The sequence below is a fragment of the Furipterus horrens genome, unplaced genomic scaffold (genome assembly GCF_987537825.1).
Source record: "Furipterus horrens unplaced genomic scaffold, mFurHor1.1.pri manual_scaffold_9, whole genome shotgun sequence".
NCBI lineage: Eukaryota > Metazoa > Chordata > Mammalia > Chiroptera > Furipteridae > Furipterus > Furipterus horrens.
Window position 1 is genome coordinate 99,000,109 of NW_028327179.1, and position 14,647 is coordinate 99,014,755.

The 14,647-nt window shown below is 50.9% G+C and overlaps 1 protein-coding gene across 1 annotated transcript in view; it reads left to right on the top strand.

Moving 5' to 3' along the window:
* The window catches only part of CNTNAP2 (contactin associated protein 2), a 1,071,500-nt gene that overhangs the window by 955,038 nt on the left and 101,815 nt on the right, over window positions 1-14,647 (top strand). Inside the window, exon 19 of the mRNA XM_090286919.1 lies at window positions 1,520-1,653. Coding sequence (XP_090143045.1) covers window positions 1,520-1,653 — 134 coding nt within the window. The remainder of the gene's footprint in view (window positions 1-1,519; window positions 1,654-14,647) is intronic.

Genomic DNA, 14,647 nt, shown 5'->3' on the forward strand with positions numbered 1-14,647 from the left:
ACACCAAGGTAAAGCCCAGAGCTAGTGAAGGCTTGTGGAATTTGCTCAGAAAGCAGAAGTAGAAAATACAGTTCATTCTCTGTGGTCCTAATGAACGTTTCTTTCAACTCGGGGAACATGGTGGAATATTTCAAATGGCACATGTAATGTTAGAATATCTACCTAAGGAAAGGTGGCATTTAGAAAATATTGCATTTATTTATGTATTTATATAGGCATGAGAAATATCTGAAAGGAAATACTGCCACATACATAGAATAGTTATCTCAGGATGGTGGGGTTTCCAACAACTTTTCTTTTTTCCTTCTGTGTACTAAGTTTTAATTATCGTGTTTTATTTCACATCTTAAAACTCAGAATAACCCTGGCTGCTGTGGCTCAGTGGATTGAGCGTCGGCCTGCGAGCCAAGTGTCGCTGGTTCGATTCCCAGTCAGGGCACATGACTAGGTTGCACGTCAGGTCCCCATTTGGGGGCGCGAGTGAGAGGCAACCACACAGTGATGTTTCTCTCCTTCTCTCTCCTTTCCCCACTCTCTAAAAATAAATAAACAAACAAACAAACAAATTATTATTTTAAAACTCAGAATATCAGTTTTGTTCCTCCAGAAGGAAAAGGAATCCTTGAGGTGATTGGCAGCTAGTCAAACTCCATTTTTAAGCTTGGCAATGTTAACTATTAAAATGAAGATTCCAACTTGAGTGAAAAATGAGATTTAAAAAATGGGTGTCTTTCAAAATCATAAATAAGAAATAAAAGTTCTGTCTGCTGGGCAGATGAGTGAAAAGCAGGATCCAGAATGTTCCATGAGTCTTCTTGAATGTTGTTTGCCATTCCTGGGAGGAAACAAAGAAGGAGGGAAAACAGGAAAACTTGCCAAGGCAAAGGGAGGTGGAACAGAGGCCATGGGGACTCAGTGAGTCTAGAAAGCCCATCTCTCCCTCTGTTTTACATTTGATTTGAAGCAATCGCTAACCTCAAATAAAATGTCATTACTTCCTTGGTCTCAGGAAAGCCACCCCAAATGCCCTGTGTTTCTCTTTTATAAGTTATGTTTATTTTTCATATTGTATGCTCATGATCCTTTCATGCCCTCAACGGCACACTCTGCTGATGCCCGGGGACCATCCCCGCGTCCTGCACTGATTTTTTTATTCCACCAGGTATTTCGTGAGGCCTGCAGGCGTCTGTCTCCCCAGTCCCTCGCTCTTCCTTCCCGGCGCACTCCCAGCTTGGGTCATTTATACCATTTGCTGCTCCGATTCTGAGATAAGGGTCACGGACGGCTCATTGCTGGTAGCTTGTAACCGTGAGGGTGTCTGGTGCCGTGAGCGTCCGTGGATCGGCGTGCCTCGGAGCTAGGGAATCAGAATTCAGAACAGCAATGGGGTTGATGCACATTGAAGGAGGGAGCAGCGTGTCACGGAAACCTGAGTGTCAAAGGGCGGCGGAGTTTCGTTATACTAAAATGAAACCTGGAGCCAAGATGTGACTGAGTCTCCTTCCTCTTCCTCGTACAGGAGGCTTACAGATCCGGTACAACCTGGGCGGCACCAGAGAGCCGTACAACATAGACGTAGACCACAGGAACATGGCCAATGGACAACCCCACACCGTGAACATCACCCGGCGCGAGAAGACCATCACGCTCAAGGTACGCACATGTGCGCGTGCCCGGTGTGTGTGGTGTAGCGTGAGAACCTCTGTCCTCTCTGAGGCTTGGGCGTGGGCTTTATTGGGTTTGGTTTTGGAGGTGGGGCAGGCGGAAGAACTGGTTGCTTATCCTTCCATCCGAGAAGTCCTCCCTAGCGAAGTAGAAAGTTGTCTAGGTCTCCTGGCAAAGACGGCGATGACGCTGATGATGTCGAAGGTTCCTGGGGAGCAGCTGGAGTAAACGTTGGGTCTGTGTATTTGTGGGTTCGCTGCTGCGGCCGCACAGCTGTCCCTCTGCCGTTTCTATCCACTGCGTCCTCTGTTCTCTCAGACGTCTGAAGCTCCCTGCCTCTCCAGCAAAGGTTATTTTGGTTTCTCTGACCTCTTTCTTTCACTATCCCTCCACGATATGAATAACTATATTTTTGGTCTCTGTGGCTGCTTTGCCTTAAATATTCTCAAAACACAGGCCTTCCCCAGAATCTCAGACTCCGGTTATCAGCTCTCAGCACGCAAAGGGATGCTTTCGTGACGATACTCAGATTTTACTGCAGGTTGATTGATCATCCCCACCCCCACCATGGGCCCTTACACTGAACTGACCAGCCCGGGAGCCTCCATGAATAAAACATGACAGGAGGAGGTCTCCCTGGGAACCGAGCCAAAAGATCAAGGATGGGAACTGTCACCGCGTTCTCTAAGAGGCGTCCCAAAGAGACACGTGTGGGCAGAAGGCACTGCGGGGACGCTGCTTTGTCAGTGGGGTGACTGTCACTTGGTCGGGGTTCAGCAGCCTCTCAGACCCCCCTCTGACTCGGCTGCTGGCTAGGGGGGCTGCACTTTGCCAGAAGAGGTGCAGCCTGTCCCTTTTTAAGCACAGGCAGGTGTCAAATTCATAACTTGACATGGATTTTGTGCTCAGCCTTCCGCCATCAATGCTAGCGAGTCGTTTGAGGCGAGGTCTTTCCTGGGGAAGGACAACGTGATGTTACAGCTTCCTGAGCATCACGTGGGGTGTAAAGCAGGTGACTTCACGGTGACACACTTGAGTGCCTGGCACACGCTCAGTCCTGCACATTATCTACTGACTACACCAAGCCCCTCCTTATCCGTAACTCATAGTTTTTACCGTTTTATCAATATCGTGTTTATTGGCTTTCCTTTGGTGACATCCTTTTGTTTTAATCCGTGCCATCTGCCATCGCTTTTAATGTAAGTGACTTATCTTGCCGTTTTACCATTGCAAAATAGGATTAAAAGAGAAAAAGAGCTCAGTCATTGGCCCGAAAGACAGTATAACAGAGGAGACCCCTGCAGCCACGGAATCACGCTGGGCTAACCCTCACTCTCTCCAAGAAGGCGCCTGGGACAGGACCTGTGGGCTGGGGCACCGCAGACAAACGTGAGGACGAGCTGAGGGGCAGAGGAGGGCGGAGGTGATAGCCGAAATAATTCCGTTTCTGCGTGTATTTCCCAAAACGAGAGTTTGGAGGAAGGGTAGATTAGGGAGGCCTCCCCCTCTGGCACCTTCCGCTAACTAGGAATTCTTTGGAACTCACCAGCACCTCTTTTAGAACAAATATCAGGCCCTGGCTGGTGTGGCTCAGTTGGTGGGAGCATCATTCTGTAAACTGACAGGTCGTGGGTTCGATTCCCGGTCAGGGCACATGCCCGGGTTGTGGGTTCAGGCCCCAGTTAGGGCGCGCATGAGAGACAGCCACTCAATATTTCTCTCCCTCTCCCTCCCCTCGCTCAAAAATCAATAAGCCTGGCCGCAGGCAAGGATAAAAATAAAATGAACAAGTATCAGCTTAATCAGAGCTGCTGTCGGCCACAGGGAACTAGAGAGGAGTGGATTATTTTAAGAACCTGGGGCATTGGAGGGCCGAAAAGCCAGAAAAATCTACATGGTGGAGGACAGAGAGACAGCAGGGAACCCAGGGGACTGAGGGGGGGTTTGGGGCGAGTCTGGTTCCATGGTTCGGGGTTCTTTTGGTGGCCAGTGACAAAGGACCCATTCAAAGTTCATTTTAGGAAGAATTCCTGGAGTAGGTCAGGGACTTTAAGAGAGGGACCACCAAAATTTTAGAAGAGAAACCAGGGGACCTGAAAATCAAAATAAAAACTAGCATGCTCTCTCTTGCTTGCTCTCTCTCTCTCTCTCTCTCTCTCTCTCTCTCTCTCTCTCTCTCTCCCCCCTCCCTCTCTCACCCCCCACCCCCTCTCCTCCCCTCCCTCCCATCCTCCCTCCCTCCATCATCTCTGCTAGTCCACCTCTCTGTGCCGACCGGATTAACACGTCTCACAGACTCTGGGACACAGACACTGTAGTGCTGGACTCCCATCATCCCACTTTCGCTACCCGAGAAAGGTCCTGGTTTCTTGGTTCTCCTTTTTAAACCCCAGGGATGGTCCTGGCTTGGGCCACATGCTCACCCTTTTGCAGGGACAATGACCAACAGCCCCTTATCAAATCTCACAATCAGAGTGAGGAGCTGGGGAGAATCGCCCAAGAGGAGAGAACCTCAGTTCCAGGGAAAGGAAGCGTGGGCTATTCCGGGCTTTGAGGTCAGGGCGAAGGGGAGCCCTCTGCAAGGCGGGGACCGAAGTCCAGCACAGACTCCCCCGGGTGCTGAATGCCCTGCCCGCGCCACCCCTTGTGTCAGTCACACAGCGGGTCACAGTCGCGCTGAGATTTCCGAATTCATTTAGAAAGCCAGGCACCTCGACACGCTTGGGTTCAGCCGGGAGAGACCCCGTGGTCGGGGCGCTCTGCCTTCCCAGCCCAGCCACTCCGACCCAGCCCGGATGGCACACAGAGTGAGAGGCGGGGGAGGAAGAAAAGACAGGGCGCCTCCTATGGAAAAGCAGGTCAGGCCGACTGCTGCCCCCCTTTATTTCAGGCAGGGGGCCTGGCAGAGCCCGGACGTCTTTCTAAAAGTGCCTTTAGAACTCTAAACACTCTGATTTTCTTTTCCTGAAACAACCTACAAATCTATTGGAGAACCTCTACAAACTCAAGAATGTATGGAGAGCAATATGATAAAATGTTAATTACAATTATCTCTGTGCGAAGGGATTACAAATAGTCTCATTTCCTCTAGGGTTTTCTGTATTTCCTCATTTTCTACTAGAAGCACATGTTGCATTTTTATAATCGAACAAAAATAGGAAACATACATGTGTCCTCAACTTAGTCTGATATCCCTCAGCTATAATAAAATATAATGACACTGATGTTCAAATAATGTCAAGTTACAATATACTTTTAATCAAAGAACCAAAGGCTAATTCAAAGATGACTTTTAAAATACTGTAGAGTATGCATTTGGAATTAAGGTGAAAGTTTATACATTTCTATGTACTCAAACGTTATATAATTTAGGCGATGTTCATCAGCGCTTATGATGGTTTTTAGAGCAGGTTTACTTCCCTATCAGGGTTTGGCCAGAGCTAACATTGGGTTAGTTTGCATTCCCTGAGCACAAACCATCCGAAATGGTGCTGAGCAGTTAAGGGAACTTGACCTTGGATGAAACGTTTGCTTCCGAAACACAAAGTGCCCAGTCTCCACACAGATCAGGAAGAAATGACTCCAGAAGTTGTCAGGCACCTGAATGGAACCAGACCCGTGACAACCCTCACGTGGCGTCATTTACGAAAACTCACAGAGGCACCAGGAATCATCGCGACAGGCCTCATGCCAGCCAGAACGTGAGACAAGCCCCAGGCAGCTGTAGGCACCTGAAAGAGGACCGTGTGCAGCGAAAACTCAAGCCAGTCAGCAATGTCCGAGAGCTGAACATGGCAGCAAGTAATTTCAGAAGTCTTGTGTTACAGATTCTTTTTCCTACGTTCCTTCCTGCCATCCGTGGCTTTTTTCTTCTTTCTTTCTTCCCTTTTATCCCAACCACGTTGCACAAGGGCTCTAAGGTGGTTTATCAGGGGACATACAATGAAACTGAGAATTAAAGTCAGTCACGAAGAGCAGGGCTCCGAGACCAGGGGACCACAGGTCATAAGGTCTCACCCGTGGGCGTGACTTTGGCTCTGGGCTTCTTGGTGGCCTTAAGTACACAGTCCATGAGGGTGAAACGCACCAGGTCCTCTAGGGAATAGACATTTCTCTTACTCGATCATTGTTCTTTTTTTTTAACACCGCGGATGATATTTGTAGCCTGGCGCCCTTAGGCAGCATCCCACTCGGGATAAGAGCTCGCACATCTGGATGGTTCCTGGGTCCCAGGTGCTCTTCCATGTGGTCCTCACGAGGGGCAGCAGGACTCACCCGCAGTTAGAAAGCAGCGAGCAGCCAAAGCGCCACACTGAGAGGTTTGCCCACGCTCTTACTCCTGCCTCGCGGAGAGAGATCCAAAAGGTCCCAAAATTTTGAAAGTGGAGACCACTGGCCGGTAAGGAGTGGTATCATTGCTTCTGTTGTTGTTGCCAACAGTACTCTAAAAACAGCTCAAAATTACGCAAAGGCATGGAGAAAAATAAACATACACCTACGTGTCTGCACCACCCAAGGGTGACCAGCATTGGCATTTTGCTCTGTTTCTTCCCATTTTTGTAAAATGCAGTGATTGTGGAGCCCCTCTGACTTCCTTGTCACGGAGCGGGCCTCAGAAAGGCAGTGGTCATTGCCTTCAATGGCATTTCTGCAACAAATACTTTCCCCAGGAACCTGTGTGTGTGTGTGAAATGTTTTGATGCGGCCTCTCCCCGGGAAAGTCAAGCCTAACTTAAAAATGGATTTCAGCCCAAACAGTGCCACAGAGAGAGGGGGAATAGGAGGCCGGGGAGCTGACGGAGCACAGACAGAAACGGTACAGCTTCCTGAGGGTCCGGCCGGGGGCAGGGATGAAACAGCGACCAAACACGGAGTCAGCTGTGCGTTCTCTGAGTACCTGGAACAGATGTGGGGGCTTTGATGGACGTTCTGGACAAGAGAGCTCAGGGATATATTTTCCAGCACGAATACTCAGAATTTCGCTCTCTAAACATCAAGTGGTAAAGAAATATCATTTTGGCTTTCTTCAGGCTGGAGGCCAGCCCTCCTTTCCCAAAAAGGAGCAAGCAGATTTCCTGCAAGCAAAATAAGGACTTTCTTGAGAAAGACCTCCACGTCCTTGAGAACAAACATTGATTAGGTTCCCAAATGCTTGTGCCGCATAGACCGTGACTTCAATGATTTTCATCAGGAATTTTTAAAACAAATGTTAGAAAAATTCATTGACTTCTGTCTCTTCAGGATGTAATCAGAATTTCAACCTGATTATATAAAAACAGTGGCGTCACCCTGGCTGGTGTGGCTCAGTGGATTGAGCACCGGCCTGCAAACCAGAAGATCGCCAGTTCGATTCCCAGTCAGGGCACATGGCTGGGTTGCAGGCCAGGTCCCCAGTCAGGGGTGTGTAAGAGGCAACCACACATGGATGTTTCTCTTCCTCTCTTTCTCCCTCCTTTCCCCTCTCTCTCAAAATAAATAAATATATATGTATTTTTTAAAGTTGCATCAACGACAGATCAAGCTATGCATTGAATGTAAATCCCACATGTGATCAGAGAAGCGTTACGAACAGCAACATCATGTGCTTCATGCGAGGGACAGAGGGAGAGACAAACATCGCGGTGACACCGGTTGCTGTAATAAATTAACCCTAAAGTCTCAGTGGCTCACCCCAATAGAAGTCTGTCTTATATCAGAAAAGGAAAGTCCTGTGGTCTCTCGCAGTGACGAAATCATGCTGGGCAGGCCCTCCAGGGACCCACCATGGCCACCAGCCCCCCTCCTCCACCCCGGGCGGTAGGCTTGGTTCCCCAATTCGGCCAAATCCCTGTCCATTATTCACCCACCTGGCTCACCGCGGCCCTGTCCTCTGGGAGGCTCCTCCTCGTCCCAGACATGCCCCGGCCACCGCTGAATGGAGTGTTGGGGACAGTGCCTTCCCCGAAGCTGTGCAGCCCGGGGGACCCATTTCCCATAGGTATCAGTTGCGTGAAGGGCTGTCACTCCCTGGCAGACCAGACCCGTTCCTGGCTTCTTTGCCAATAAAACTCCTTCACAACCCGAGTCGGCTTCTGATCAGTTTGCGGCAGTCGGTGCGTGTAGATTCAGCCTGCATTCCTTCCCAGACACAAACCATGGACCCACGTAATCATTTGCTTCCAGCTCCCGTGCCTCTCTGTCAAGGCCAGGGCAGCTGCCGGAGGCCACCTGAAACAAGACCCTTCATCTTAACATCACCCAAGGGGCTAAGTCAGTTTGCCGAACTGAGAAACCTCAGGATGCCTTTGTTGGTCAAAGACTTTGGCACTTTTATTTCTCACTTTGTGGCCAAGGCTCAGCATTTTGGGTCTTTCCTCTAGTCCCTTTCAGTGATGTTTGGAGACTGGCCAGTTCTGCTTTTGACTCATCCCTTCCTTGACATGAGCAGCAGGAAGCAGCGGGCACCCATGACCGTCCCTGCTGCTCCAAAGCCCTTTCCCTAAAGCCGTGGGTGTCAGGCACTGCGTCTGCCTTCCAGGTTACATGCCACAGTCATGAGTCTCTCCAGCCTCTCACGCCCGGGTCTGCACCACACGCCACCCGACCACAGGGGTCAGCTTCGCAGCTGTCTCTGCCAGGTCCCCATGTGTGCGTCACTTGGGGTTTATTAGCTGTGATCACCAAAAAAAAATTCAGAGGCTGAATACAAATAATTTTCTTTCTCCTTGCCCATGTAACAGTCAGTGCAAGGATTAGTTGGAGAACAAGTGTCCCTCACGCAGTGACACCGTCCCTGAGGTTGGGTCCAAGGTGAACAATAGAGAGATAAGCTGATAAAGAGTTGTTTGCACTAATGTCAGAAGATGACAAATCAAGCAGCAGGTACAGTAGCTCAGCCCTATCATGACAAGGTCACAGAAAGGGTAGGATACTGACAATGGGGGGCAAGGGAGACACACACACTCCGCCCCCCTCCTCCTTATGGTGGAGAAGGGGGAGGGGCAGGAGTGTGTGTTCCAAAGGAGAACGCTGTACTAAACAAGGATCCAGGAGTGTGGGAACCTTGTAGACCAGCCCTCTCTCTGTCCCAGCAGTTGGAAAGGCCACCCCTGCAGAAGGCTCCGTGGAAAGCGTTCCCTGGGGAAATCCTAAGTCTGAACTAGGCAACGTCACAGGCTGAACGCTGTGAGATCCACAGTCTGGGGCACATGCCAAGTTCTGTCAAAAATAGTGGGAGGGACAAATACCGCATATATGATACCACCTATGTGATGGGTCTGGGACAGTCAGACTCCTGGTCTGAAGCAGAGAATGGGAGGTGGCTGCCAGGGGCCGGGGTACAGAATTCGGGTTCCACAAGACGAGAGAGTCCCAGAGATCCACGCACCGCAGTGCCGAGAATTGTTAACGCTCTACATTTGTGAAGCATTCCTACCCAGTAATAATCATAATAAAAGGGTGGGGGATGTGTATGTTCATGACGTAGGTTGTGGTGATGATTGCATACAGCTTTTCGTAGGTCAGAAATAAGTAAATAGTACAGATAGTGACACCCATGAAAAGTTGTTGGAGGAATTGTGTTACCAGTCCACTGACCAGTAATTCAGCTGCGGGCTTCTCGGGGAGCGTGTTAATGGCATGACACACTGGCAGGCAGGGGCCCCCTTCTGTGTGTGGAGAGCTGGTCAGGTTAGGGCAGCGTCAGTACCCTCCTCGATCCGGGGAGCCGCTCTCTGCCCGGGAAGGACCTAAGAGCCCTGTGATGAGGGTCTCAGAACACTCACATTGTCCCCCTCGGCTGTGCTCAGCCTTCTGAGTTGGGAAAAGCTGATGCTATGGTGCCGTGAGAGAGCCGAGAAAACAGAGACTAAGGAAGTCCAGGTGACCGACAAGGTCCCCGTGCCCACGGGAGGCCGACTCCCCTGGGGCCCAGGGGACCAGACGCCCCTCCCGCGGCAGGGCGTCACCCCCACCGTTGACTCTGCCCGCAGTCAGGGGAGCCATCGCTATTCTGCCGTATAACCCTTGGGAGATCTCTGAGAGGTCTCACTAGAGGGAAGTCTTCGGGGGAGCTGGTGCGCTTGGAGTCAGTTAGGGCAGCGGCGGGACAGTGCGTAGCACGTCAGTCCCGGCCCGATGTTGTGATCAGACACCGGAAGGTGGCGAGGGCAGCCTCCTCTGTGGCTCAGAAAACGCCACCGGCGCCAAAGGCCACACAGGCAGGTTCCAGGCCTCTTCAGGGAAGGAAGTTCACAGACCAGCTTTCTACAGTTGTTACGTCTGCTACTGAGGATGATTCGGTTTAATTTTTTCTCAAGAACCTGAATAAAGATGCCAGGCTTCCTTCTCATCCCAATAAGGGAAAACCCGACGAAGGCGATAACACTACTAATAACAGTAGTGACGGGAGAAAGAGGAAGCAATGTCCCTGGACTGGACTGGGACCCAGTCCCTTTCCTTAGTGCTCCGCAGGCTGTATGTTACGTGACCCGCACTCCTGCGAGATTGAGGCCATTATTCCCATTTTGCAGGTGATGAAACAGAGGCAGAGAGAGCTCAGCGGGGGGTGGAGTTCAAGGACAAACCCAGGTCCTCCGGATGCCCAAGCCCAGACTCTAACACTGGCTTTCAGCTGGACACGGGTTAGCGGGGCTGCTTGGATGCAGTGAAGGGCCCGCTGCCAAATAGGCCGGCACCTCTGCCTCGTAGGGGTACCAGGTCAGAAAACTTGACTGGGCATGACTTCTACTGTGGGGAGGCAGAAACATCTTCTGCCCTTCCAGCTTCTGCCAGCTGGTCTACTCATTGAACCCCTACAGGAGACAGATTAGCAAGAGAAAATAGCCACATTTAATCGCGTACATGTGGGAACCCCACATCCGGGAGAGAGTCAGAGGTCTCCGCATATGAGAGATCCAGAGACAGAAAGTTAAAATGAGGTATCAATGGCTGTGGGAGCTAAGGCACCAGGGCAGGTCCCGGAGGCTTCCGAAAGGAGGGGGCTCATTCTCAGGTCAATAAGAAGAGGAGCTGTTCAGTCATTGGACATCTGTCCCGCCCTATAGATGGGTCAGCAAAGGTTATCTCTGGTAATAACTCTTCTTACGGACAAGGCCCCCAATTTAGTTTCTTCTAGATAGTGACGGGAGGGGCAGAAGTTCCTCCTGAGCCTGCAGGCCTCCATTGCCTTCAGCTCAAAATAACCCACGTGACCAAGCAGCCCATCTCGGGGAGGCCCATTCTGAACCCCTTTGCTGCAGTGTATTGTTATATAACAAACGAAAGCTACATAAAAGTAGGTACACGAGCACCCCCGTTTTGTAAAACGTACTTTGGAGCCTTTTAAAACAAACCACGAACCGTGTTTGTGCTAAACGAGAGACGTAACCTCCAGCAGTGTGTGAACAATTAACATTCATTTCTGAAATTCCAAATTAGGGAGTGGTCTCCTTGGAAAAAATAAGGTCCGGGAAGTGAAAACACATTTGTGAAATGCGGCCCAATGGCATTTACTGGGTGTCATAAAACCTTAACTTTCATATGTGAAAAAGGACGAAGAAGTCCTACTACAGGGGCAGTGATTTTCCACGACACAGAAGCGCCCTGTGGGACCTGGAAGTGGGATGAACAGAAGCCCCCGTCCTCCCAATGGAGCATCCTTCCTTCCCTAGCAACGGGAGCCTGGGATGACATTAGACTTTGAAGCTCAGGTGAATTATTTAAAAACGTGTGTGCCTTTATTACCTCTCAACTTTCTGCCGATAAAGAACAATGAAGAAAAAGGATACAGTTGTAAACACTCCTGAAACTTTTACTATCAGAGGTGATTCAAGCCTTGATTAAAGAAAATAACACTTTTGGAAGCATTCCATCTTTTCAGGGTTGTCAGAACAAATAAAGGAAGTTGGCCTAGCTAGCCTAGGGCCATTTTCTCAAAATTACATTCACGGTAACGTCTTCCCTTTGGCGCATTCGGTGTTGATCTGCTCCGGATGATGAACTCGCAGCCTTGGCTGTCCGCGACAGAAGCACTCGGCAGCAGGGAGGTGGATTCAAGAATAATGATGAGCCCTTTAAACTCTCCAGCTCCTTCCCTCCCAAAAACACTCAGGCAGTTCCTCAGTCTCTGCTGGGCCTCTTAGCGGGTCTGTTACTAGCTCACCGGCCGCTTCCATGGAAGACTGGCTCGTGTTTAATTCTGTGGAGGGCACAGGTCAGTATGTTATTAGCTTCCTGTATCGTAGCCCTGCTTTAATTCCGTAGAAGATACCTGGGAAGGGAAGACAGAAAGCTGTGCCATTGGAAACTCGCGCACCAATTTGGTCTGAATACAAATCGGCGTTTGTTATAATGTCAGTATTTCCACGTATCCAGAGAAGCCTGTCCACAGTGGGGGTACACACCCAAAACCACGTGACCTCATTCCCTTTTTGTAATTTGGTCATAGGTTGGGCGATAGGTCTGTGGCCTTCAGAAGCGTCTTGTGGCCCATTTTTCTTCTTGAATTCTGAACAGAGCGTAGGAGTTTGGTGACGTGTCTCCAAAAAAGAGAAAACGGGATACACAGCCAGCAGTTCCTAGGATCCCTCCCCGCTGCCAGCGTCTTTCAGACCAGCCTGCAGCTTTGCACTGAGGCCATCGCTGCACCTGGAGGTTGTACTTCAAGAAACAATCTCTGGGTGTGCCGTGGGGGTGTGCGGAAGATCCCTCTGAAGGAAGCGAAACATTCTCAGGGTGGTTGCAGGAATGGTGGACTTTATTACATTTGGAGCCATATGAGGGTCGCCAGGCGTTTAACATGATGACGTCTAATTGACTTGAGTGTTTCTCACCCATGGCCACCCCCCAGCCCGCCACGTGATGGGAAAACTGCAGACAGCGGCCGTGGCTGAAGCCTGGCGTGGCCCGAGCGAGGCGGCCCTCCACCCCAGCCCGTGAGCTGCCCGCGGCAGGCAGTGCCCTGAGATGAACTCAGCCGCATCCAGAAGAGATTCAAAGAGAGCGAGTGTGAGCTGGGCAGCTCCCAGGGAGAGAAATTCAGGGGCACAGGGGGGAGTAGGCGGGGCAGGAGGAGGGGATGGAGTGTGTCTTCCCCCTGAAGGAGATGATGATGTTGTGGGAGGAGAGGAAAGATGTACACACCCTCCGTCTGCATCTCTGCAGGCGGTGGAAGCCTGGGGCCCCTACTTCTCCTCCAGAAGAGATGTATCGAGTTGGCCTCCCTTATCAATGTGTCGGTGATGGAAAGGGCCAGGAGCAGGAGGAAGCATGAACAGTGCCAGCCGGCCATCGGCCGTAGCTCCTAACGCGGAATTTCCTCTGAGGGTGGTCCGAGTCTAAGCAGAGACCCCCGTGCCCTTGGACGGCTAATTTCAGAGGCTGTCCCTAGACCGTAAATAAAACAGAGTCCTTTCCCGACACGCTCTCCCACTTCATAGCTGTGCTCCCTGGCAAGTCACCAGGCTCCCCGTTGCCTTGTTTGTGAGTGAGGACTAAGGCCGCCTACTTGAGTGGCGTTTGTGTGTGTGCAGAGAAAATACACAGGAAAGCACCTAGCAAGGTCTCTCCACCTACAAATGCTGCTTCCCTTCCTTCCCAATCCCCTTCTTGAAAGCAAGCGAGAGAGAAAGAGAGAGATCATCAGCCAAGCCATTGTTGACATGGCCTTCAGGACAGAGTCCTGCTCCATCAGTTTGAAGGCCAAGCCATGGAGCAGGTCCTCAGCTCCCAGTTCTTCACAGCGGGCAGCGTGGCCATTGCTTCCACGAGCCGCAGTCCAGCAGAAAACACCGTCAACCACCCAAACATGAACCCGGGCCCAACGCAAGTGCAGACTTGTGCTGAGGAAACACAGAAAGGGGGGAAGTTAATCACCCCGAGGGTGTCAGGGGAGGAGGGGGTGGAGTCGGGACGGAAAGGATTAGAGAAAACTTGACAAAGTGTCTGAGCTGTTCCTGAAAGGTTTCCCATGGGGGTGGGAGGACCACGTTCTCACCTGCAGGAATTCAACGTTTGCTCTTCTGCAATTCATAAAAATTATGCAGAGGAAGCACAGGAAAACAAATCAGTTCCACCCATCAGGCTCACTTGATCGGAAACAGGAAAAGACTCAATGGATATGTCAACACTTCCAAGTTTTTCATTTCTTTTCTGAAGCAGTTTCATCCGCAGATGAATTATGCAGGGCTGGGCAGGACCGCCGTTGCTGCTCGCCAGAAAGAATGTGTTTACTTTGCTGTGCGTTTCTTACAGTGCAGGGGGGAAGCCGTCGCAAAGCAAGTTCTGATCCAGCTTAGGGACTCCAACGTCTGTCTCTCTTCCCTTCTCCACAACACAGCCAAAGCTTGTAAACCCACCGTCGGAGAGTTCATGTTTTTCCCCCAAGCCCAGGAAGCACATAAATCGTCTCTAAGAAAGGAGATAAGGTTCCCGGATTTCTATTTTGTCTGGCATGAAAACCAGAGTTCAATCTGTGAGGCATTATCTTGTTATATCCATCTGCAGAGCCCTGACACCGCTCTCAGAGACGGTAGTTCTCCAACTATTTTTTATTTTTTCGTGCAATAGGCAGAGAGGGTTGTTTTGCATGCACAGGTAACTGAAGGCAGGCTCCTGCCCCACATACAGGTCTCTCTTCCCTGAAAAGATAAATGGATCTCAACACGAGGTCCGAGGTGCCCTCCACTCAGGAGAGGGAAGAGCCAGCCCGGGGATGGAGCGCAGGTTTGGGGGGACCAGGTAGCCCGGAACGGTCTGGAGCCGGTGTTCAGGTGCCCTCTAGTGGTCGTTAGCCTAACGAGTGCTGAGAGCGGGGAAGGTGGGGTTTCCTGCAAATGCTCCCCAAATCAGGGGTCGCGGGTTCTCCTAGGGTGGGTCACATTTGCATCTGATGTGATAGGATGTGACCTGCTGTGCCGGCCGGCCGGCCGCGGGGTGGGTGTTGCTGGCCCCAACGGAAGTCTGCCCTTGTGTTCACGGGTCCACACCTGGGGGTTGTGCTCCG